Source organism: Pituophis catenifer, unplaced genomic scaffold (assembly GCF_029215685.1).
Source record: "Pituophis catenifer annectens isolate HBS135680 unplaced genomic scaffold, rPitCat1.0.hap2 SCAF_4, whole genome shotgun sequence".
In the NCBI taxonomy this organism is placed as follows: domain Eukaryota; kingdom Metazoa; phylum Chordata; class Lepidosauria; order Squamata; family Colubridae; genus Pituophis; species Pituophis catenifer.
In genome coordinates, this window is record NW_027256884.1 from 129,723,552 (window position 1) to 129,749,314 (window position 25,763).

At 45.7% G+C, this 25,763-nt stretch overlaps 2 protein-coding genes across 5 annotated transcripts in view; one reads left to right on the plus strand and one right to left on the minus strand.

Annotated features, from left to right (window-relative positions):
• Positions 1 to 16,487, plus strand: part of PLEKHB1 (pleckstrin homology domain containing B1) — a 28,326-nt gene extending 11,839 nt beyond the window's left edge. For all 3 annotated transcript variants that reach the window (XM_070943012.1, XM_070943011.1, XM_070943013.1), the window contains 4 exons: positions 4,490 to 4,592; positions 8,776 to 8,815; positions 12,443 to 12,545; positions 13,858 to 16,487. In XM_070943012.1, the coding sequence (XP_070799113.1) occupies positions 4,490 to 4,592; positions 8,776 to 8,815; positions 12,443 to 12,545; positions 13,858 to 13,994 (383 nt within the window). In that variant the 3' untranslated portion in view covers positions 13,995 to 16,487. The remainder of the gene's footprint in view (positions 1 to 4,489; positions 4,593 to 8,775; positions 8,816 to 12,442; positions 12,546 to 13,857) is intronic.
• Positions 16,488 to 18,099: 1,612 nt separating this feature from the next.
• RAB6A (RAB6A, member RAS oncogene family) overlaps positions 18,100 to 25,763 on the minus strand; it is a 55,124-nt gene continuing 47,460 nt past the window's right edge. For both annotated transcript variants that reach the window (XM_070943014.1, XM_070943015.1), the window contains exons 7-8: positions 22,787 to 22,853; positions 18,100 to 20,485 (exon numbers count right to left, since the gene is read on the minus strand). In XM_070943014.1, coding sequence (XP_070799115.1) covers positions 20,421 to 20,485; positions 22,787 to 22,853 — 132 coding nt within the window. In that variant the 3' untranslated portion in view covers positions 18,100 to 20,420. The remainder of the gene's footprint in view (positions 20,486 to 22,786; positions 22,854 to 25,763) is intronic.

Consider the following 25,763-nt stretch of genomic DNA (forward strand, 5'->3'; position numbering starts at 1 on the left):
CATTAAGAACCAATCCTTGCAAGCGAGTGAAGCTTCATCAGCACATGTGTGTCATCCAAGTAGCGTGTGAAACCATGCGTCCCCCAGTCCGTAAAATAATGTTTTTCCACGGAACCGGTCTCTGGTGTCTAAGAGGTTGGTGGCCGCTGTTGTAGATGAACTCTGTATTTTTTTACGAGGTCTTTTGGTTTACTTAGGATATTTTGGAGAGTATATTTAAAAGTACTGTGTTTTTCGGAGTATAAGATGCTCCGGAATATAAGACGCACCTTAGTTTTTTGGGAGGAAAATAAGAAAAAAAAAATTCTGCCTCTGCCTACCAGCATCCATCGGTATTCATCTGGCTAGCGTCCTGTCAGTGTGTGAGAGAGTTGAGGGCTGTTTGGAAACTGAAACAGTAGTTGCTGTGTGAGCAACGAGGAAGGAGACAGCAAGGAGCCTGGGCGTGGCTTAGCTCTGTAGCTCTGAGTCTGTGCTGAGCTCTAAACTAGTCTGCTGCTCAAAACTGAAACTGAAACTCCTCTCCTCTGCTTGCGTTTTGCTGGTATTTACTACCACGTTGGAAAACCTGCTTTTGGTATTGTATATTTACTTCGTGTGTTATATTATACATAAAGAGAAGTTATTGAATCCTGCTGAATCAGTTACTTGTGTGTGCTTTCTGGATGTGATTGCTGCTGCAAACTCTGAGTCCTCGCAGCAAATAGCAAACAGCCAAGTCAGATTCAGCACATTATTGCAAACCTGCTTCAGCACAAACAGCTGATTGGCAGGTGGATCCGCCTCCCGGAATATCCCCAATCAGCTGTTCCAGGCTGCAGGGATTGCCACAGAACATCACCGCCTCCGTGCCTCGTGATTTTGACTACATTCGATGTATAAGACGCACGCAAATTTTCACCTTCTTTTAGGGGCGGGAAAAAGTGCATCTTATACTCTGAAAAATACAGTACATTTTTATAATAATAATAATAATAATAATAATAATAATTTTATTTCTATGCCGCCCTTCTCCCGAAGGACTCAGGGCGGTGTACAGCCTATTTAAAAGCTAAAGACATTAGGGAGAGTCCCTTTTTTGCCAGACCTCCATTTCTGATGCAGGCTCAGCTGCCTCTTCTCTGACTGTGGTCTAGCCTGCAGCTCTTCCTCCTGACTTCCAAGGTCGTTCCTGAAAACCATCCCAGGCGCCCTCCTGCCAGATCTTCAAGCGTCTGGATTTTGGAAAGAGCTCACGTCTTCATTTGTTTGCCAGACTCTCTGAACGAACATCCTGGGACCTTTTCCTAGGAGGCAACAAACCTTCGTGTTGCGTGTACCATACGGACTAAAGTTTTGGTCCTCTGGGGTCAGCGTGACATCTCTTGTTTGAATTTTGTGGTGTGTCCCTCCGGGGGCATCCGCCAATGCGTCCTACTAATCTCGCGCTGTTTGTTTCGCTGTGGCTCCTGACAACTCAAGAGTTGTTTCGACAACTCTTCCCCGAGGTCCTAATTACGCGGTGCCTCTCTTGGGTTGTGACAGACAACGAGGACGGCTTTAGAGACATTCGGCCAGCAGCAGTTCCTCCGGGAAGGCGTTCTTTGTTTTCAAAACACACCCACGTACAACATTGGCAGCCTTTATTTTTAAAACTGCAGGTAGTCCTTGACTTACAAACAGTTCATTTAGTGCACTGAAAAAAGTGACATGACCAGTTATTTTTTTTTAACCCTTACGACCGTTGCAGTGTCCCCAGCGTCCTGTGATCGAAATTCAAATGCTTGGCAACTGACTTGTATTTATGACAGCTGCAGTGTCCCGGGGTCACATTTTGCGACCTTCTTGTTATGGAATGATGGGACCAAACAACATTCCTGGGTCAGCCAGAGACAGTTTTATTGCGCAGTTTCAGAACCAGAATTGTATCTGCAATTCTGAACCCAGAAGAGCTCTGATACAACTGCTTTTATACATCTCCAAGACGAAGGATTTTGCGAGCACAGCAGTTTTCCATATATGGTTAACATACATTTGTTACATGATAATGGACACTTTCTAATTACTAAATTCCTTCATTATTTTCTAGTTCATAAGATTATTTTAGCTAAACAACCTTCCTCAGTTCTGTGATTGCTGATGCGTAGATTCATGACTTTTTTGGATAATAAGTAACTTTTTGTTTCATATGGATGTCCTTGCATCCTTGACAGCTAGGCCCCTCAGAAGATATATATCACCAAGAATGGAATTTAGCTAACTTAGTGTAATCACTAAACAAGCACATTTCTTTCTTATAACAATGTGAATAAAGAGGGTCCTTCAGTGTTCATATAGCTGACCCTGTACTATTCCTACATCATTGACATTATTCTGACTGGCAAAGTCAATGGGGAAGCCAGATTCGTTTAACAACAAGAAATGTCGTAAAATAGGGCAAAACCCACCAACTGTCTTGCTTAACAGCAGAATTTTGGGGCTCAATTGTAGTTGTTAGCTGAAGACTACCTGTATATTCAATCTAATACGAAGAAAAATAAAGAACTCTAATGAACTGTGTAAAGCCTTAGTAAGGCCACACCTAGAATCCTGCCTTCAGTTATGGTCACCACACTATAAAAAAGATGTTGAGACTCTAGAAAAACTGCAGAGAAGAGCAAACAGGATGATTTAGGGGACTGGAGACTTAAACATACGATGAACGGTTGCAGGAACTGGGTATGTCTAGTTTGATGAAAAGAAGGACTAGGGGAGACGTGATAGCAGTCTTCCAATATCTCAGGGGCTGCCCCAAAGAAGAGGGAGTCAAGCTATTCTCCAAAGCACCTGAGGGCAGGACAAGAAGCAATGTGTGAAAACTAATTAAGGAAAGAAGCAACCTGGAAATAAGGAGAAATTTCCTGACAGTGAGAACAATCAACCCATGGAAGAGAAGTTGCCTTCGGAAGTTGTGAGAGCTTCATCCCTGGAGGCTTTCAAGATGATACTGGACTGCCATCTGTCAGAAATGGTGTCTGCTTGGACGGGCGGGGTGGGGGGTTGGATTTGATGACCTCCAAGGTCCCTTCCAACTCTCTTCATCTGAACAACCTGATGTTTCTCAATCTCAGCAACTTGAAACTGTGTGGGCTTCAACTCTCAGAATTCCCCAGCCAGCAGTTTGCAATGTTTTGGGGTGCCTGATTTCCCTCCCTTCCCCCAAATTTTTTTGTTTTTATTAAATTTATATACCGCCCTACTCCCGAAGGACTCAGGGCGGTGAACAGGCACAAAAAAATAAAATACATAGATACAAAAGTTAGAAACATAATTAAAACCAGATTAAATAATTTAGCCCGGGGCAATTAAAAATCCCAATAATTTAAAACAGATTAAAATTTTGATTTAAAAGAATTTTAAAACAGGGGAGAAAATTAGGCCAGGCCGGCTTGCTGGAATAGGAGGATCTTAAGAGCACGGCGGAAAGTGCGCAGATCCGGGATCCTCCGTATCTCCGGGGGGAGCTCGTTCTAGATAGTGGGTGCCCCCACAGAGAAGGCCCTCCCCCTGGGGGCCGCCAGTCAACATTGTTTGGCTGACGGCACCCGGAGGAGCCCCTCTCTATGAGAGCGTACCGGCCAGTGGGAGGCTGCTTGTGGTAGTAGGCGGTCCCGTAAATAACCAGGTCCTAAGCCTGGTTATGCCTTTCTGGAAGAGATCCATTATAATGCTGACCTGCAGACCCTCCCAAACGATCAAAAATTCAAATGCTTGGCAACAGACTCATATTTATAGCACACAGGGTGTGTTTCCCACGGCTTTTAGTGGGGACAAGTGCGATAATTATGCCTGATTAATTTTGAGATTGTTGTAATCAGGGGTGGGCTTCATAAATTTTAGCAAGGGGTTCTCTGCCTGGTTGCTGGGTGGGCGTGGCCATGGTGGGTGTGGCCTAATTGGCCTCTTGCACCACGCCGGGGGAGTGTTTTTGTCCTCCCCAGGCTCTGGAGGCTTTTCTCAAGCATCCGGGAGGACGAAAATGGCCACCCCAGGCTCTGGAGGCCCGTTTCCGGCCTTCCCAAACTTCCGGTAGGCCCGTTTTTCGCCTTCCCCAAGCCTCCGTGTGCGCCCTGCACATACCTGCATCCCAGGTAAGGGTGGGCTGGGGCAGGATGGGCTGGGCAGGGCCAGCCAGGAGTGGGATTTGGGGATTCTCCAAACTGCACAGAATCTTAGCTAGAGGTTCTCCCAGCGAACCCCCAGCAGCCCACTCCTCGTTGTAATCCGATGTTGATCCCAGGCGCAGTGATGAAAAAAACCCCATTCGTAATAATATTATGACATGTTTTGATCAGTATTTCCCACCCAGCTTTAATGAAGAGCAGACAGGGCTAGGGGAAAAGTCCCGTTAACACGACACCCCGGAGCGAATCCAAGCTCAAGATCTTGAGGTCTAGAAACTTGGGATGGAAATAGGAAGAAAACCACCTGGCCGGCTCTCAGTTTTATGTCTCCTCTCCTGTCTTTATAGATATCCAGCCTCCGGAAGGGAAAACTCGGGAGTGCCTGATATGCGTCGTGCAAAGGGACGGCCCCAAGACCATGCTCTGTGCGGAGAGCGAAGACGATGCGTTGTAAGTTGTGGGTCCTCAAGGTGGGGGTCAGAAAAATCAAGATGGCAGCCACGAGCCTGACCCCCTTTTTGTGACGGACAGAGTTTCAATTGTATCACTTTGACAATCATTTCTGAAGCCATCACTACTATCACTGATGGTCCATCCAGCGGTTCAAGGCACCGGTTGTTTGGTTCCTTTGTTTTAATGTTATTTATTTATTTTGGTTGTTTACGCCGACTGCACCTTTTGGGAGCTCCTGTTGGGAAACACAAAGCTCTCTGTAGGGAAGACACTGGCGCTCTTGTAAAATTTCCATCTCATTGTTTGGGGTTATGATTACAAACCAGAGCCTTTTGAGTTCCCCGATTTCTGGTTTTATCCAAGCTGGAAATTATCTATCACAGAGTGACTGTGCTGTGTCGTAGGTTTCTGGAAAAGGTATAGGGAAGGTATTCAGACTAGACCTCTCCTAAAGGGATGCTCAGTGGCGAAGACGCTGAGCTTGTCGATCGAAAGGTCGGCAGTTCAGTGGTTCGAATCCCGGTGCCACGTAACAGGGTGAGCTCCCGTGACTTGTCCCACCTTCTGCCAATCTAGCAGTTCGAAAGCATGTTAAAAAAAATGCAAGTAGAAAAATAGGGACCACCTTTGGTGGGAAGGGAACAGCGTTCCATGCGCCTTTGGCGTTGAGTCATGCCGGCCACATGACCACGGAGACGTCTTCGGACAGCGCTGGCTCTTCGGCTTTGAAACGGAGAGGAGCACCGCCCCCTAGAGTCAGGAACGAGTAGCACATACATGCGAGGGGAACCTTTAAAAGGTAAAGCTAAAAGGATGGAGAGAGGATTAAGGGCTGGAGTGGGACTCTTTGCAGAATGGTGTGACTCTCAGATTGGAAAATATGAAAACTTTTAAAAGAATCATTGCAGCTAGCCCTCCACGGATGTCCACAATTGACCCCAAATTTTCTGTTGCCAAGCAAGACAGCTGCTAAGTGAGTTTTGCCCCCTTTTCTATGACCTTTCTTGCCTCAGTTGTTAAGTGAATCAACAAAGTTGTTAAATTGGTAAGACGGTTATTTAATTGACTTTGCTTGCTGGAAGGTCCCATCACATGATCCCGGGGTCACTGCCAATGTCATAAATGGATGCCAGTCGCCAAACATCCCAAATTTTGATCATGTGACTGTGGGGAATGGTACAACGGTCATTAAGTGTGAAAAATTGTGATCAATTGCTGTTTTAAGTGCAGTTGTAACTTCCAACGGTCGCTAAACGAATGGCTGTAAGTTGAGAACGACTTGAAATAAGAGGAACAGGAACAATAATATATTCAAAGGCCTGGGTGTTTATTTAGCGTGGCATGGGATCCCTGCCAGTGTGGGCTCCTTTAGCAATCCGTGGTCAAAGCAAACCCTAATTTAGTGCAGGGTTTTTCAAACTTGGCACTTAAACAAATGTCTCACTTAGCAACAGAAATTCTGGGCTCAATTATGGTCATACGTCGAGGACTACCTGCACAGGTAATCCTTGACGTACAACAGTTCATTTAGTCACAGTTCAAAGTTACAACGTCACTGAAAAAAAGTGACTTATGACCGTTTTCCACACTTACAACCATTGCAGCATCCTGATGGTCACGGAATCAAAATTCAGACGCTCGGCAATTGACTCATATTTATGACAGTTGCTGTGTCCCAGGGTCATGTGATCCCCTGTTGCGACCTTCTAATAAGCAAAGTCAATGGGGAAACTCGGATTCATTTAACAGCTGCGTTACTAACTTAACAATTCACTGTGATTCACTTAACATCTGTAGCAACGGAGATGATAAAATGGATGAAATTCACTTAACTGTTTCATTTAACCACACAAATTTTAGACTCAATTGTGGTCGTAAGCCGAGGACTACGTGTATTTGCAACTCAGATATACGTTCGTCATCTTCTGACTAAGATTTCCGATTTTATGTTCTATGTTTTATATTTTACTGAAATATAACAGAGTTGGAAGGGACCTTGGAGATCTTCTAGTCCAACCCCATTTAGGCAGGAAACCCTACACCACTTCAGACAAATGGTTGTCCAATCTCTTCTTTAAAACTTCCAGTGTTGGAGCATTCACAACTTCTAGAGGCAAGTTGTTCCACTGATTAATTGTTCTCACTGTCAGGAAATTCATCCTTAGTTCTAAGTTGCTTCTCTCCTTGCTTAGTTTCCACCCGTTGCTTCTTGTCCTGCCCTCAGGTGCTTTGGAGAATCGATCCACCCTATTTTCCCTATATGATGTGAATGTGCCATATGATACCTAAAAAAGAAATACCTGGGAAAGCTGACAAAAAGCACAGGAGGGGATGACTTCAAATGAGCCCCTCCTGAGCTTCTTGACTGCATCAGACAATCTCTGCAGCAATAGAGATCTTGGCACGCTGATCACCCTCCAGGACTAACCGGAGGTGGCAGGAGGATGACATCTCGGCTAATCCTGCTTAGACCTAGGACTCAAGGTGATTTGAAAGCCTCGGGTGACCTTGAGGTCACGGTGGAGCCAGGATTAAGATAATCTCCCTCTAGGAGAGCTCCCAGCGATGGATGTCACCGAGATGAGCAAAAGTTGACAGGAAGGTCTTTACCTTCTCACCTCCCGTTTGGAGAAGCATTTTATAAAGCCTTAGTAAGACCACACCTAGAGTAATGCATCCAGTTTTGGTCCCCACACTGTAAAAAAGATGTTGAGACTCTAGAAAAAGTGCAGAGAAGAGCAACCAGGATGATGAAGGGACTGGAGGCTAAAACATACAATGAACGGTTGCAGGAACTGGGCTTGGCTAATCCAGTGAAGAAAAGGACCAGGGGAGACAGGAGAGCATCTTCCAATATTTGAGGGGCTGCCACAGAGAGGAGGAAGGGGGTCGAACTATTTTCCAAGGCACCCGAAGGCCAGACAAGGAAGAATGGATGGAAACTGAACAAGGAGAGATTCAACCTGGAAATAAGGAGAAATTTCCTGACAGTGAGAACAATCAACCCATGGAACAGAAGTTGCCTTCGGAAGTTGTGGGAGCTTCATCCCTGGAGGCTTTCAAGAAGAGACTGGACTACCATTTGTCAGAAATGCTGTAGGAGGGTCTCCTGCTTGGGCGGAGGGTTGGACTAGATGACCTACAAGGTCCCTCCCAACTCTGTTAATCTGTTATCTGTTGGAGGAACGCTTTCAACCCTGATGCAGAGCTTCACCAGCTCAAGATTCTTGCTGGTGAGGCCCTCACGGATTCCACCCATAGAAAAGCTGGTGCCCTGGACAAGTCTTACGTAGAATCCTACGGCTGGAAGGGACCTTGGAGGTCATCTAGTCCAACCCCCTGCTCAAGCAGGAGACTCTATACCAGTGTTTTGTCAACCTCGGCGGATTGAAGATGCATGGACGTCGACTCCCAGAATTCTCCAGCCAGCTATGCTATTGAAGCTACATTATGCTATGCTGGCTGGGGAATTCTGGGGGGGGGGGGTGTTTGACGTCCTCACTTCTTCAAATTGCCAACGGTGAGAAAAACACTGCTCCAAAATATAGGAAGTCCTCGACTTACGATCACACCAATTTTCTGTTGCTAAGGGAGACTGTTTTTAAAAGAGAATTTCGCCTCATTTTACGGACCTTCCTTGCCACGATGGTTAAGGGAATCCACTGCGGTTGTTAAATTAGGAATACGGTTATTAATCGAATCTGGCTTCCCTTTGGAAGTTAGAAGGTCGTGAAAAGGGGATCACGTGATCCCGGGACACTGCGATCGTCATAAATGTGAGACGGTTGCCGATCTTGGAACTTGCAAGATTTCCATAGTTTATTCTTGAAGGGAATGGTAGGAAAGGAACTGCCTTCCGCCGTGCCCTTAAAACTTTCTTTTTCCCGCAAGCCGGGCTGGCTTAACATAACATTTTTTAAAAAAACATTTTTAACTGGTTTGTCATTTTAAATTGGGGCCAAATTAATATATATCCTTGTAATTGTTTTTAATGTTTGTATTGTATGTTTTTAGCTGGCTGTACACCGCCCTGAGTCCCTCGGGAGAAGGTGCGGTATATAAATTCGAAATAAAATAAAATAAATAAAAAAAATATGAGTGGGGGGGGGGGGGTAAATCCATCACTTTCCCTCCGGCAGAGACAAGTGAGCTTAGCTGATTTTTCTGTTTCTGTCCGCAGAGCCTGGAAGATGGCCATTTTGGAAGCTAAAGCAACGCAGGTGAGTTTCCTTTGTGGCCTTTTCTTAAAGGTGGGGTTGGGTAGCTGAAAATTACTGAATGCGCTGATAGAAGAGAATATTGCGAGTAGCTCAGGGTTGAACTGTGGGGTCCTTGGTGCTCTCCGAGTTTGGTTGTTTTCTTGTAGACGTTTCCTGACCCAACTAGGTTACATCATCAGTGCTAAAAAGAAGTGGGAACATTTGTGGAAAAGAGGAGGAGGAGGAGGAGGATGGAAAGGACTGTGGGGTCCTTGGTGCTCTCTGAGCTTGTTTCTTTTGTTTGCAGACATTTCATGACCCAACTAGGGAACCTCATCAGTGCTAGAGGGGAATGAGGTTTTACTGAAAGTCGTTCTCAGATCAACCGAATTAATTTGCTACGGTAGTTCTAGTCGTTGACTAGGCAGTGGTGGACCTGGTTAAGGCCTGCATGGGAGGCCAGAAAGGAGGTCCAAAAGTGGCACCCCGGATTGAGAAACTGGGAAAGCATCCAGGGGAAGGCAGATGGGAGAAACGTTGGCCAGAAAACCTCAAGGTTATATAGGCTGGCCTAACTCTCCTCTTTTAAATTTTTTAATTCGTGATTTTATAAATTGGGTGTTTTAATTTGTGTTTCGGCCAAAATATTTGATAATTTTAAGGGATTTTTAATATTTGTATTATCTGTATTTTATCTTGGCTGTTCACCGCCCTGAGTCCTTCGGGAGTAGGGCGGTATAGAAATTTGATTAATAAATAATAAAATAAATAAATAAATAAATAAGGTTGAGCAACTCAGCATTTCTCAGCCGGAGCAACTTTTTAAGCCGTGAGAACGTCGTCTCTCAAATTTCCCCAGCCAACCTGTGAATTTTGCCGAGTCACTTTCCGCTTTTCGGCTTCGTCCGACTGCTGATCGATAAGTGCAATTCTTGGGAGGCTGCAGAAACGTTTTAAAGGCTGGATCGATTCTGTAAAGAGCCAGAGACGTCGGAACGAAAAGAAAAACAAAAATTGGGCGGCCAGCTATGAGTCCCTGCGGGGATCGGAGGTTGCCGGTTTTCTGTTTCTCTCGCCATCAGTTTTGGGGGCCCTCCAGGTGGGCTTGGCACTGTTCCTGCATAACAATGGCCAGGAGTGACATGATTGCAGTCTTCCAATATATGAGGGGCTGCCACAAAGACGAGGGGCTCCACTTATTCTCCAAAGCACCAGAAGACAAGACAAGAAGCAACCAAAGGAAACTCATCAAGGAGAGAAGCAACCCAGAATTAAGGAAAAACTTCCTGACAAGGAGGACAATTAACCAGTGGAACAGCTTGCCACCAGAAGTTGTGGGTGCTTCACCACTGGAGGGCTTTTAAGAAGATACTTGACAGACACCTGTCTGAAATGATACTGGGTCTCCTGCTTGAGCAGGGGGCTGGACTAGAAGACCTCCAAGGTCCCTTCCAGTTCCATTCTGATTGATTGATTGTTCTGATTGATTGATATCACCCAGAGAGCCGCGTTTAGCTCTGGACAATGCAAACATTAGCGTGTCTCCCTTGCAACAATGGACGTCTCTCCTCACAGCTAGGAAAGCCAGCACAGAGTTTTTATTTATGAGGGGTCCTTGGTGCTCTTTGGTTGTTTTCTGGCGGACGTTTCATTACCCAATTAGGGAACATCATCAGCGCTACAAGGGAGTGAGGTAAACGGAGAGCAAACCCAACTGATTAGGTTACCTAGTTGCGCCAAGAAATGTCTGCAAAGAAACAGCCAAGCTCAGAGAGCACCAAGGACCCCCACAGTCCTCCTCTTCATAAACACAAAACTCCCTTCTAGCCCTGATGATGTAACCTAGTCAGGTAATAAAATGTCTGCAAGAAAACCACCGAGTTCAGAGAACACCAAATCCTCATCCTCCCTGTAAACCAGGGGTGAAATCCAGCAGGTTCTGGAGAACCGGTAGCGGAAATTTTGAGCAGTTCGGAGAACTGGCAAATACCACCTCTGGCTGGCCCCAGAGTAGGGTGGGAATGGAGATTTTGCAATATCCTTCCCCTGGAGTGGGGTGGGAATGGAGATTTTGCAGTATCCTTCCCCTGGAGTGGGGTGGGAATGGAGATTTTGCAGTATCCTTCCCCCGCCATGCCACCAAGCCACACCACACCCACAGAACCGGTAGTAAAAAAAAAAAAATTGGATTTCACCACTGCTGCAAGCCCACTCCCTTCCAGCACTGATGATGTAACTTAGTCAGATAATGAAATGTCAAGAAAACAACCAAGGACCTCACAATTGTCTTCTTTTTCTTCTTCCTCCTCCTCCTCCTGATTTTGAGGGACAAGGCGGAAGAGCTGCAACCAAGGTCCATGGTCAGAGAAGAGAAATCTGACTCCAGGATAGAAATATAATTTAAGACAGCATCCCAAGCTTAATTCTCCCTAGTTCTTATGAAGAGAAAGGAAGGGAGGTGGGACGTGAATTTAAACTTTTCCATTTTTATTCCTGTAACCTTATAATAAAAGTCGCATTAGCTGCTCTGTCTTTGGTCTGCAAGGTTAGTTTAGAATAGAATAGAATAGAATTCTTGATTGGACACACAAGGAATTTGTCTTTGGTGCTTAAGCTCTCAGTGTACATAAAAGAAAAGATACGTTTGTCAAGAATCATAAGGTACAATACTTAATGATAGTCATAGATAGATAGATAGATAGATAGATAGATAGATAGATAGATAGATGGATGATAGATAGATAGATAGATAGATAGATAGATAGATAGATAGATAGAATGAATTCTTTATTGGCCAAGTGTGATTGAACACACAAGGAATTTGTCTTTGGTGCATAGGCTCTCAGTGTACATAAAAGAAAAGATACATTTGTCAAGAATCATAAGGTACAAGGCTTAATGATAGTCATAGATAGATAGATAGATAGATAGATAGACAGATAGATAGAATTCTTTATTGGCCAAGTGTGATTGGACACACAAGGAATTTGTCTTTGGTGCGTAGGCTCTCAGTGTACATAAAAGAAAAGATACGTTCATCGAGAATCACAAGGTACAACACTTAATGATAGTCATAGGGTAAAAATAAGCAATCCAATCATACTAGGAAACAATATCAATATAAATCATAAGGATGCAAGGAACAAAGTTACAGTCATACAGTCATAAGTGGGAGGAGATGGGTGGTGGGAACGATGAGAAGATTAATAGTAGTGCAGACTTAGTGAATAGTTTGACAGTGTTGAGGGAATTATTTGTTTAGCAGAGTGATGGCGTTGGGGAAAAAACTGTCCTTGTGTCTAGTTGTTCTGGTGTGCAGTGCTCTATAGCCTCGTTTTGAGGGTCAGAGTTGAAACAGTTGTTGTCCAGGATGCGAGGGGTGTGTAGATATTTTCACAGCCCTCTTTTTGACTCGTGCAGTAGACAGGTCCTCCATGGAAGGCAGGTTGGTTTATCTTGGAGAGCTGACAGGCATCTCTCAGGGATGGCGTAGGCAGGGAAACCTGCGTAGGTGTGGGAGGAATAGGGTTGGACTTGATGACCTCAAAGGTCCCTCCCCATTCTGTGATTCTGTGCCTGCAGCCCAAGGAGACCCAAGCTGCTTTGGGATCTCAGGCGCTGACGTTGGGCTGCCTTTCTCTGTTCCAGGTTCACCTCTACGATCCTTACGACGACTACTACCAAACGGTACCTCTGGACTCGCACCAGGCGATGTACGTCAGCTCGGATTACCACGGCAACCCATATGTCGGTAGGTCCGGCAGCTCCTATCCCAGTTAACGTTTAAAGAAGGGATCCAATGACAGGTTGTCCCCGACCTACGGACACCATTTGAGCCCAACACTTCTGTTGCTAAGCGAGACAGGCTTTGTTAAAGCGAGTTTTGCCCCGTTTTACCACCTTTCTTGCTACGGTTGCTAAGTGAATCACTCCAGCACCAGAATTCCTGCTTTCTAGCCTGGTGCCCTCAGCAGCCTTCATTGGCCCTGCAGGCCTTCCAAATATGGCTATTTAACAGAATTCCAACAGAGTTAGAAGGGACTTTGGAGGTCTTCTAGTCCAACCCCCTGCTCCGGCAGGAAACCCAGTACCATTTCACAGGGTAGGATCAGAGAAATTGTGTTTTTCCCAGCTGTCTGGATCAATAGGAGCTCTGAATTGTTCCCTTCTTCAGTTGATGCACTGAACAGAGCCTGGTGGCGCAGCAGACTAATAGCCTGTTAATAAGACCAGCTGCCTGCTATTACTGTAAGTTCGAATCTCACCAGGCTCAAGGTCGACTCAGCCTTCCATCCTTTCTAAGGTAGGTAAATTGAGGACCCAGTTTGTGGGGGCAATAAGCTTTGTATAAATATACAAAAGGATGAAGGCTATTGCTGAGCACATTGTAAGCCGCTCTGAGTCTCCGGAGAAGGGCGGCATATAAATCAAATTAAAAAAAAATAAAAATAGCCTGTATTAAATTCCAATTCCATTCCTTTGGGCTCCTATGAATCTCGAGGGCTGAAGTGACATCTGGTGGCCGAATTGGGTATTGCCACAGATGCAACAGAAGGAGATTTTTTAAAAAAAATCTTATTACAGGTAGTCCTCCACTTACAAGAGTTTGTTTAGCGACCCTTCAAAGTTACAACAGCACTGGAAAAAAAAAAAAAAGCCTTGTAACTCTTTTTCGCACTTAACCATCGTTACAGCATCCCCATGGAGCGGATGATGATCCGACATGGATCACGTGATTAAAATTCAGATGCTTGGCAACTGGCTCATATTTATGACGGTTGCAGTGGGATCCCTTTTACGACCTCCTGACAAGGAAAGCGAAAAGGGAAGCCAGGTTCACTTAACAACCGCGTGACTAACTTAACTGCTGCAGTGATTCGCTCAACCACCGTGGCGAGGAAGGTTGCAAAACGGGTCCAAACTCAACAACGGTCTCGCTTAGCAACGTACACGCTCGGCTCAATTGTGGCCGTTAAGTCGAGGACCACCTGTACAACTTTGGAACGTTCGTGCATTTCAAGTTAAAAACCTGATGGTGTTTCTCCTTCCTTTCTCCCTCGCAGCCCCCGGAATGACCCACGTCATCATCCGCGAAGACCCCTACCGCGTTTCCGGAGATCAGATGGCCCTGGGTCTCCTAGCTGGAGCAGCTACGGGGGCCGCCTTAGGCTCGTTCATGTGGATGCCTTGTTGGTTCTGAAGCCCTGATGCTTTTTGGTAGCCTGGCTGACTCTCCCCTCCCCTTTTCCTGGCAAGCCCCCCCCTCCCTATTTCGAAAGCGAAGAGGGAGAACCAAAGAAGACGGAGTCACTTGGCACATAAATTCCCGGGGATTTTGCAAGATCCTCGGGAAGGTTTTAAAGCACCTGCTGTGTTAACAGTAACCGTGGCCAATAGATCCCATGCTGCACCGCTAGGCCTTCCCTGGGTCATTTAGGCTCCCTGGGGCAGATCTAGGGCAGACCGGGAGACCGCTGCCCCTGCCCCAAATCTATAGGTTGCGTTTCCATGGGGAATTTAGAAGGTTATGTAAGGAGTTGCCACCAGCTTGGAAATCCGTTTAATCTGGCCCGAAGCTTTCATAAAATCTCTTTCTGCGCTTTCCACACAAGCCACGTTCCCGTAACATCCTTGGCTAAGGTGGAATCTCAGTTAGCCTTTTTTGCAACTCGGGGCCCAAGTCCTGCTGATGGGTTTTTCCGTAATCAGGTTCAACGTGTTGTGTGAACGAAGGCGACTCCCTCTTTTTAAAAAATTTCTGGCTTAAATGTATTTGCAACGGTGCCTCGTGCATCCTTGAGACGGGGGGCGTTCTTGGCATCTTCCAGCTCGGATTATGTGGCTTGGCTGGTTCTTCTCCAGGGATGCCCCCCTTCCACCAGGGTATGGTCAGAAAAGTCAAGATGGTGTCACAACGGTGCAATAGAAGCTGTTTGTGTGTGTGTGTGTGTGTGTGTGTGTGTGTGCTGCACGTTACAAATATCCAGATTCAATGGCATCATTGTGCTAGGATCTTGGGAGCTTTTTTTTTTTAACCATACCCCGTGGGTACAATTTCTTTGCCCACTTTTGCTAGCCTCTTTCCTATCTCCTCCACCTCTTATGGTGGAAGATCTCGAAAAGTTTATGTTAAAGAGTTGCTACATCCTGCCTGGACTCCCAATTGAGCTAAGCCCATTCAGTTTGTCCATTTGGACAATCATTTGTCTGAAATGGCAGAGGGTTTCCTCTTTGAGCAGGGGGTTGGACTACAAGACCTCCAAGGTCCCTTCCGACTCTTACTATTCTGAAAGTCCATCTCCTTTACAGCCTGAGAAGCTAGGGAGGGTCTCTTCTGAGCCTCTTGCCCCACCTGTTATGCAGCCGAGGGTTATGTGGTCTTTTATCTGACCGTTTCCTTGGCAGCATCTCCTTACCTGGTCTCCCAAAGTCTTTCGCACAGACCATTGTGGTCCCCTTCTCTATTGTTATGTACCAGGCCAAAGTGAAGCTGGCTTGTGGGAGGTTGAAACCCAGATCCGTGGTCCGTGTTGTGTGAACCAGGATGTGACGTTTTAGCTATGCGCAGGTTGAGTGGGCACGCGAACAGTGGGAATGCCAGGTGAAGCATCTCAGCCGTCCTGGGCGAAGGCATTCAGCAAGATTATAGCCGTGTCTTCCTGTCCTTCGTTATCGAGTGCTGGGTTTGAGGTTAAGGAATGAGCGGTGTGAATATGCACCGTGAATATATTTTTGGGGGCGGGTTTGTAGCTAAGGGTGCCTTGGACCATTTTATCTCTGAAAGTTGGGAAGAACTAACCCATGAGGTAGGTTAGTAGGTTGCTGTGAATTCTGGGAGGAAAAGTCTGGATTGCAATCTTAACAAATTCAAAGTAGACAGCACAATTTTTGCACCTGCTCCAATTTTTTTCCAGAGTTTTATTTCCGTGTCTGCCACAAAGATGCCAATGGAGCCCGGTGGCTGGTTCATCCTTGGGAAGGCGTGTAAATGCCGCCCTCGCACAGACCCATTGTGGGGTTGGCACAGCTAAATGACTGAAACACTGCCAGGTCAGCGAGAGATTTCTGGGCCCACAAAAATCACAATTGCTAGCAGCAACAACGGCTGTGATTCACTCCAGTAAATACTTGCCAGATCTTTTTTGGTTGCAAGGGTAACCCTTGTTTCCAGATTAACCGATCGCTTTCCTTACAGCAAGGACCATTTTTTTTTAAAGAAAAGGATCTCACAAAAGGCAAAATTGGATCTTGCAAAAAATAATAATGTTCAGAGGGAGCATTTCCTGCACATATCCAGGCACATCACGGAATGAGAGTTGCATACGAAATGTAATCGTTTTGGATTTAATAAAGGGAATGGCTCGCATTTTAAGGGAGAAGCCGCCGGGAACCGGTGCCCGTGGTTCTTGATGGATGATGCTTTTTTTAGCCAGCGGCGGCTCTCCTAAGGGTATCCCATCCCTGCAGCAGGGTCTGCCTCATCTGGTGGGTTGGGGGCTTCCCAAGAAAGCCGAAAAATGGGCCAGCTGGGCCTCCCCCTTGAGCCGCAGCACAAACACACCTCGCTTTGCTTCTCTCTGCGCGCTACGCGGCCACCATGTCCCAGTTGTTAGTTTGCGGATTGATTCCATCGAACGCTTAAAGCACTAATAATAATAATGATGTATATTTTGGAAGAAAAACTATTTAAGGATTAAAAAAAAAAAAAACTTGCTCTTCAACACCGTGTCCGTTGTCTGTTTTTCCACATCACCACACTGCCATCACCATGCTCTCAAATGTATTTAAAGCTCATCTGCATTTAACTTAATTAGGGGAGTAGGAAAGCTTACCTGAAAACAATGCACCAGGATTGTCGTTTCCGTTGTGTGTTTAAGGGAAGGAAAGAATTGAGTTTATTTTCCAATTACGTCCTCCCGGTAAGTTAAGAACAGACTAAATAACAGCATTTGGCCTTTTTGATGCTTCCACGAAGCTGCTTCCTTCAGTCAACAGGTCTGCTATTTAACCACTGCCGTTTCTCAAGTAATGTTAAAAATAAATAAATAAAAAGTTCAGTCTTGAAACTTGGTAGCCTTGGTAGTACAGTGGTCTAAGGCACCCTGTTATCAAGCTGGTTATTAAGACCAGCTGCCTGCAATTTACTGCTGGTTCAAATCTTACCAGGCTCAAGGTTGACTCAGCCTTCCATCCTTTCTAAGGTGGGTAAATTGAGGACCCAGTTTGTGGGGGGCAATAAGCTGACTTTGGATAAATATACAAAAGAATGAAGGCTATTGCTTAACGCACTGTAAGCCGCCCTGAGTCTCTGGAGAAGGGCGGCATATAAATCAAATTAAAAAAAAAAAGTCGTTTACAAATGGTGGATAATGCACGCGCCCGCACGCTCCTCAGCCTATTCCTGATCACAAAAGGCATCGCTATGCAGAACGCGGGAAAGAATTAAGAGAGAGTAAAACAAAAGACGGTACGATACAAGAAAAAAAGGAGCAAGCTAAATCCAGTTCAGGACGGAAGGGGAATCTACCTGTTCCAGGATCATGTTGCGGGATCCGATCTGGGTCCGTCACCTGGAAGAGAGGTTTTTGTCTTCCGAGCTTTCGGACTCGTGCTGGAACCCATCCTCGGGGAACTTCTCTCTAGCAGTGTGTGCTTTGGGTGGGTTGTTCTATGTGTGGTGTTTATATGGTGTGTGGTTGTGTAGCTTTTAAGTTGTTGATTGGGGTGGGGTATTGATGGCTATCAAGTCGTTGGCGGTTGTTTGCTTTGCTGCCCAGCCCTCCTCGCCCCCTACGTACTTGGTAACCTGGTGGTAAATCAGCACTCCCGGTTTACAGGGTCCCGTTTCCCAGGCTTCAATCATCTCTCTGGCTGTTTTTGTGCCTGCTCGGCCAACAATCTGAATAGCTACAAATCTAGTTCTGTTTTTGTGAAGCAGCTTTACAAGTAGTCCTCGACTTAACCACAATTAGGACTGGAATTTCCACCATCATAAGCCAAATCAGACCCAATTTTACAATTTTTATGGCAGTGAAGTGAATCACTAGTGGTTAAGCTAATCGATTATGTATGCTGGCTGGGGGATTGTGGGAACTGAAGTCTACCGATCTTAAAGTTGACACAGTTGGGAAACTCTGTCCTACTTGGGAGTTGCACGCTTGCTTCCCGTCTGGGAGACCAAAGAATTGATGTGATGCTCAGCTCCGGCACCGAGTTCAAAACAAGCCAGAACTACCGAGACCGGCGATGGGAAACAGGGGAAGCGAAAGAAACAAGAGGGAGAAACCGTTTTCTCGTAGTGTTTTGATTAGATACTTTATTGGAAGCAAAAAATTCTGTGCATGTTTTAAAAAATCCAACCCGTGTACACATTTAATTGCTCGAAGAACCCAAACCACAGAAAACTCAAGTTATTCAAAAGCAGCGAGATGGGATTCTTTGTTTAAGTTTCTGCACACGTAAAATAACAACGATACAAGGAAGGAAAAAAAAAATAATAATAAGTAGCCCAGTCTCCTTTTGAGTTTCTTTTCAGGATTAAGTTCGCCGTCGGTTGCCATAGTTTAAACATTTATTTCTAGACATGCTACTTTGAAAAAAAAAAAGGAAAAAAGGAAAAAGAAAAATCACCTCTTCAATATTGCATGAAAAGCATTTGTATGTCAATCTGCCCTTTTAACATGAGATTATGCAAAGTTACTGGAAACTCAAGTCAAAGTGATGGATTTGCCATTCCGACTCCACAATGCAAAGGGGTGGGGGTGGGGGGGGTGGGGGGATTTTGCGTTGAGGCCTCTGAACCGAGCTGGGCTGCCTTTTCAAAAACCAGCCCTTGCGAGAAAAAAAAGCTTGTCCCACATCGCCCCCCCTTCCCCTCCACAAACTCTCCTGGCAAACAATGTATTTACAATTGTGTTAACTTACATAGCAACTTCACAATGACTAGTACTATTAAGAGTGCACTTTTGTAGCGTGGCTGTGTATTTGTGTGTGTGTGTGTTTGTGTGTGTGTACATGAGACAGAATGAATGTCTGTTTCCGAAATAAATCGCGGAATCTTGCAACATTCCCAAAGCTTTAAATGGATTAACCAATTCAAAGAGAGAGAGAGAGAGAGAGAGACAGAGAGAGAGAGAGAGAGAGAGAAAGAAAGAAAGAAAGAAAGAAAGAAAGAAAGAAAGAAAGAAAGAAAGAAAGAAAGCCTTGAATGCTAAACAAATTTAAAGCAGAGAAAATAAATATTGAAGGAAATCACCGTTAATGGTAGTTAAGTTAAACATAATACTAAACAAACGGTTACTTAACCGAATTATGTAGTACATACATAAGACTCAAGACCGAATGTAAAAAAAAAGAAAAACAATAATAATGCTGAAAGTAAAGGCAACGGTCTGCATAATTGAAAGTTTTGTTTCTACCTTATGCAACAAACCCCCCACCCCATAATCAGCCTTTTAAAAGGGACTTTTATAACTCTCCCTGCCTCCAGTTGAGTATTGAGCTGCCCAACAGCCTCATTTATCCTGGTCCTCCTTCCTCACTTTACGGAGAATTTACAAGCTTGGGCGTAGTGTACATGCCTCCATTTTAGAAACGGATTTTTCGCCTCCATCGTTTCTCTTAAAAGAGGCCGAACCCTGTTTTCAAAGCATCCTCCCCCCAAGTGCCCGTTCTGAAAACGTTCCCAGAAACGCAAAAACCAACCAGAGACTGCATTGCGACTGGGGGGTTTCTCCCAGGAACCAAAAGAGGTTTTTCTAAGCCCTTCGGTGGGTGTCACACAGAAGATCTGGAACCGTGCACCTTAAAAAAAAAAATTTTTTTTTCACCAGCTGATGCCGAAAGGCGGTTTGTTCGCGCTATAAAAGTAATAAACAAACGCGATTGAAAGCACGATTTAACCAGCCGTCTTTTTGAGTTTTGCTTGTCCCAAAAAGTTGGACTGAAAAGGCAGCGCAGTCTCTCTTAGGTTTTTTTTTTTGCTCCTCTGTTAACGCTCTATGGCCTGCAACGGCGTCTTCTACCCTGCGACGCGCACCCCTTGCCGGCAAAACCAGGCGCCATCCTTATTCCTCTCCCCCCTCACTCCCCACTTTCCATCCATTTGACAAGTGCAAAGTTTTAATTTTCTTTGTAAAAGAAAAAAGGAAAAAGAAAAAAAAAAGAAGGAACAGACCTCAACAAAGTTGTACTCAACTTTCTAGAACTACTGGAATACAGGTAAGGTGGTTTGGGCTCTTGCAACCCCTTTCCTTCTCTTATGCAATGAAGACACCGACTTTTTTTTTTTTGTTTCTTTTGTGCTTGTGAAGCTAACAGATCATCTTCACGAGACAGGCAGCGATGAGGATCCGTGCTGGGGTTAAGTGGTGGAGGAGGAGGAGGAGGAGGAGGAGGAGGAGGAGGAGGAGGAGGAGGAGGAGGAGGTGGGGGAAAGAGGAGGAGGCAAGGCAATCGTCACACGGCTGTCGAAGGGGGAGAGAGGGAAGGAAGGAAGGAAGGAAGGAAGGAAGGAAGGAAGGAAGGAAGGAAGGAAGGAAGGAAGGGGGGCAGGAGAAGCCAGTGATGGTTTGAGTGAGGAAGGAAGGAAGGAAGAAAAAAAAACAAAAAAAACCCCAACACACTATTAGCAGGAACAGCCTCCTTCACTGACTGGTTGTTCTTGAGGCTTTTCAAGTTTGATGTCGATCACTGGGGAAAGAGAAGTTAAGGGAAATGGAAAACACAAAACACCGCCTCTCAGCTCCGGTTTTATGAATGGCGCACAGGAAGAGGCCCGGGATGTGGAATTTGTAGCAGAGGATTGAACAGTGGGGGAGGGAGGGGGTCCTTGGGGATCTCCGAGCTGGGTTGCTTTCCTTGCAGACATTTCATTACCCACCTAGGGAACACCATCAGTGTTGGGAGTGGGGTTTGCAGGGAGGAGGAGGGGAAGGAGGAGGAGGAGGAGGAGGAGGGTTGCAAGGTCCTTGGCGCTTGGTTATTTTATTGCAGACATTTCATTACCCAACTAGGGAACCTCATCAGTGCTAGAAGGGAGGGGGCTAGCGAGGAAGAGGAGCAGGAGGAGGAGGACGACTGTGGGGTCCTTGGTGTTTTCTGAGCCGGTTTGCTTTCCTGCAGACATTTCATTACCCATCTAGGGAACATCATCAGTTTGCAGAGAGGAGGGAGAGGAGGAGGAGAATTGAGGGGTCTGATTTCCTGCAGACGTTTCATTACCTGACAGCAATGCAAGCGATCAACACCCAAATAAGCAGAGATTAACAGGAAGATTAACACGACTAGACCAACAACCAAGCTGTAAACAGAATCCCAATCAAGGAACTTAAACAAATGACAGGCTAACTGAGGAACCACCAAGAAAACTCCCACCGACACTGACAGGACAAAGCACTGGTAGATAAAAAGAGAGCAAACCCCATTCCTTTCTAGCACGGATGATGTTACCCAATTGGGTCATGAAACGCCTGCAAGGAAACCTCCAAGCTCAAGAGAGCGCCACGCTGCCAAACAGACCTTAGGATGAGGCCACAGCTCCGAAAACAGACAGGGCTGCTGGGCGAAAGCTCCATTTCCCCCCTGCCCGTTCACACACGAAGGGCTTGGAGAAAGAGGGAACAATGAACGGCCCCAGCAGAAGGTTCTCACGGGAAAAGGGTACGGCCAGCCTAGTCCCCTTGCCCTTTGGGAGAAGACTAGAGACCCCGTTTATTTGTACTCCTCCTTAGGGTTAGTGGCCCCAAGTGACCCCAGAAATCTCTCTCTGTATTCGCTCCCCCTCAGGTGACTCTCGGCAGCGTTCTAAGCTTCTGCTGGGAGTGACGGAGAGTCCTTTGAAACGAGATGGGCGGCAAATAAATGTAAATCTCTCTATATAAAAATGGCTGTGTGTGTGTCTGTGTGTGTGTGTATGTATGTATGTTCCAGCATAACTCTGGAATGCCTCGAGCAATTTCAACCAAACATGGTACACAGATGACTTACTCCATGGAAACAAATACTGTGGAGGTAATACACCCCTAACGCCACTCAGAGGTGTGTGTTCTGTTAAGATGCAGCCTGTTGTGCCGTAAAATGGCTTCTACTGTACAGCAGTGGAGTTGCCATGGTAACGGCGTCACAGTACTTCACAAGGGGGGTTCCCTCTGGCAAGGGGGAAAACCCAAGATTAGAAATTACATTGTCAACAAGGTTTCGATTATTCTTGAGGACAAATAAATACCCGGGCAAAGCTGGGTTATCAGCTAGTAAAAAAAAAAATAAACCTACTTGTGCCCGGTAGAGAGGACTTACTTCGGATCCCGTCAGTAAAAATACGTCTACTGAGATCCAGAAGAAGAGCCTTCCCTGCGGCAGCGCCCGCCCTTTGGAACATTATTAATTAATTATTTATTTAAATTTTTATACATACTGCCCCCCCAAGGGTAACCAACCTCCCCACCTTCCACAAGACCCTGAAGACCCTGGCTTGGGGTCCAAATAGGGCACTTCCACACTGGAGGTGGCTGGCTGCTAGATCGATGGCAGACTCCCCCTTTCTCCCCCCCCCTCTCTGCTCTCCACCTGTCCATCTTTTCGGTCCTTATCTTGATGTATTTATTCTTGCCATGTTCCTTTGTCACTGTTAATTTTATAGTTCTATCGTCTGACTTCTGTTTACGCATCTTTTCATTCTGATTCCTTTCTATTCCTGGGCGGAGGCAGGGGGCGGAGATGAATAGATGGGGCAGACAACTATTCATCTCCCTGCTGGATGGACTTGTTAGCCTTGAGTTGGGAGAGAAACTTTTTGCCAGGGCTGCCAGCACTCCTCATAAAGGAATCATTGAGTTCACTTCAGAAGGTCTGTCGTGTTTGGGGAGCTGGGTCAGAAGAAATCTGCTTTGTCATTGTACCCCCTCCGCCGGCTGCAGTGGTGCTCCCCTCCCAAAAAAGCCCCAATACCGATGACTAGATTGCTTCACCGACCGAGCGTAGATCAAAGGATACTATCTTCTCTGCTTTTCTCCTGCGTGCTCTCCATGCCAGGCAAAGCAGCAGCCACACGTCGGAAAAGCTGAGGGAGAAAATTAAGAAAGTTAGAGGGGAAAAAAAAAAAAAGCAAGATGGATCGACTGAAGGGGACCAGGACAATATTATATAAGGTGCATTGACACCTTTGTATCAGCGTCCAATAAAAAAACATTCGTTTTAATGGAAGGTATAAATTGTAGTTTATTCCAACTTCATTTTAAATGGTATTTTATTCCAATCTCATTTTAAATTGTTTTTTAACGGATTTTAGCAATGATTTGTGTTTGCACTTTGATATGGCTAATGGGCTAATCAATAAACTATGTACTGTATGTATGTATGTATGTGACAGGTAGTCCCTGACCTACAACCATTTGTTTAGTGACTGTTTCAAGTTAAAAGGGCACAGAAAAAGGGGGGCTTTACAACCAGTCCTTGAACTTATGACCGTGTCAGCATCCTCACGATCGTGTCATCAAAATCCAGTTGCTAGACAACCGTCATATATTTACACAATGGTTCAGCATCCCAGGGTTGTAGGTTCCTCCTTTGTGACCTTCCCAGCCGGCTTCTGACAAGCAAAGTCAATGGGGGAAGCAGGGTTTAGTTAATGACATGATTCAGTTAACGGCTGCGGTGATTCGCTTAACAATGGCGGCAAAAGAGATCGTCAAATGTGGCGCGATTAACTTAACGCCCGCCTTGTTTTAGCAACAGAAATTCTGATCCAAATTGTGGTTGCAATTCAAGGACTACCTGCCTTGTGGAAAAATATACAACATGAGGTTATGAAAAGTTAAGACGTCGGGAGTAGATGGGCGCAGGAAACACCAGCTCTTGTTTATGTAACAACAGATTTTTTTCCCGTTATTCTAGTAATAAAACGATGCATTTATTTCGACACCGACAGCCAGATGGGATCCTAACATCCCCCTTCTCCAGCCTCACAGCAGACATGTTCATGCAACAATCCTTTAACGTTTAATCTTCTGCAATGGTTGGTTGAATTTTGTTTATCTACTGTTTGGGTTTTGCACAGTTGCTCCAAATAAATTTCGGATGGCTCCCATTCTCTGGGTTCTTCCTTCTATTAGGAAACAGTTAAGCCTATTATCGCCTTTCATTCCAACGTTAATCAGAACTGATTCAACTCCATGAGCCTCAGCAGCACTTTTAACGCTGCTTGCTAGAATGCGCTGTTGTCCTATTTGGATCCAGGCTCTGTGCTAAAGGGACTCGCTTCGGATCTAACGGTTCAAGAAGCAACAGGCCCAGTCAGAAAGCCTCGGAATAGAGGTAGTCCTCGATCTACGACCACAATTGAGGCCAAAATATTGGGTTCCTCAGTGACTAAGACGCTGAGCTTTTCGATCGGAAAGGTGGACAGTTCGGCGGTTCGAATCCCTAGTGCCGTGTAACGGGGTGAGCTCCCGCTTAGTTGTCCCAGCTTCTGCCAACCTAGCAGTTCGAAAGCCTGTAAAAAATGCAAGGAGAAAAATAGGGACCACCTTTGGTGGGAAGGGAACAGCGTTCCGTGCACCTTTGGCATTGAGTCATGCCGGCCACATGACCACGGAGACGTCTTCGGACAGCGCTGGCTCTTCGGCTTTGAAACGGAGATGAGCAGCGCCCCCTAGAGTCGGGAACGACTAGCACGTATGCGCCAGGGGAATCTTTACCTTTACCTTAAGTAAGACAGTTGTCAAATGTTTGTTGTCAAGCCCCATTTTACGACCTTTCTCGCCATCATAGTTAAATGTCCATGAAGATTCTTCGTCATCCAAGTTCCGGTTGTCCCAAAAGTGCTTTATTTTCAAGAGGTAACTGGACTGTCTGGTTTTTTTCTTTGAAGACGTTTCACTTCTCATCCAAGAAGCTTCTTTAGCTCTGAGTATAACTCTTGGACTACGTGTTCCACTCTCTCTTTCAAAACCGCCACTATGAAATTAATCTGTTTTATTCTTTCGTCAGGGAGTTGGAGCTGTGCTTTCTGCAGGATGTTTTTCTCTGCCTTGCGTCCCTTCACTTTCAAACCCGGGCGCAGGCTGTTGGGGATGAGTCTGTCCTGTCTGCATCTCAAACTGAAGCGCAAATGGTTCCTGTAGTCTGCAATTTTTCTTGAAATCCGTTCATTCACCCGCACCGTTCGAAGGGGGTTCATCCCAGAGTGAGCAGCTCAGAGCTGAAGAAGCTTTTTGGGTGAGAAGCGAAACATCTTCAAAGAAAAGCCAGAAAATCCAGTTGCCTCTAGAGAAAAAGGATCTTTGGGATAATCCTACCATGTTTTCCCGAAAATAAGACTCTTGTCTTCTATTTTTTTGAACCCTGAAATAAGCACTTGGCCTTATTGCCATGCGCTCAAAAGCCCGATTGGGCTTATTATCAGGGGGTGTCTTATTTTGGGGGAAACAGGGTAGTTAAGGGACTCACTGCAGTTGCTAAGCTAATAAAACGGCCGTTAAGCGAATCTGGCTTCCCCGTTGACTTGGCTTGTTAGAAGATTGCCAAACGGGATCACGTGACTCTGGGCTACTGCGACCGTCATAAACGCGTGCCAGTTGCCAAGCGACCAAATTTTGGTCATGTGACCATGGGGATGCTACCACCCCCTGCTCAAGGCAGGAGTCTTTATACCCCCCCAGTCAAACGGTTGTCCAGTCCAGTTCGAAAACCTCCATTAATGGACCACCCTGAGCTCCATTAGACAAGCTGCCCCATTGATGAATTCTTCTCGCTGTCCGAAAATTTCTCCTTGCTTTTAGGGTGGAGCTCTCAGATTTCCACCCATTGCTTCTTGTCCTTCCCTTTTGGTGATTTGGGGAACAAGTCAAGGAGCCTGAGTGGCGTAGGAGGCTAATGCCTCCTACTAAGGCAGCATTTAACATCCAGCTGTCTGCAATTACTTTGAGTTCAATTCTCACCAGGCTCAAGGTCGACTCAGCCTTCCATCCTT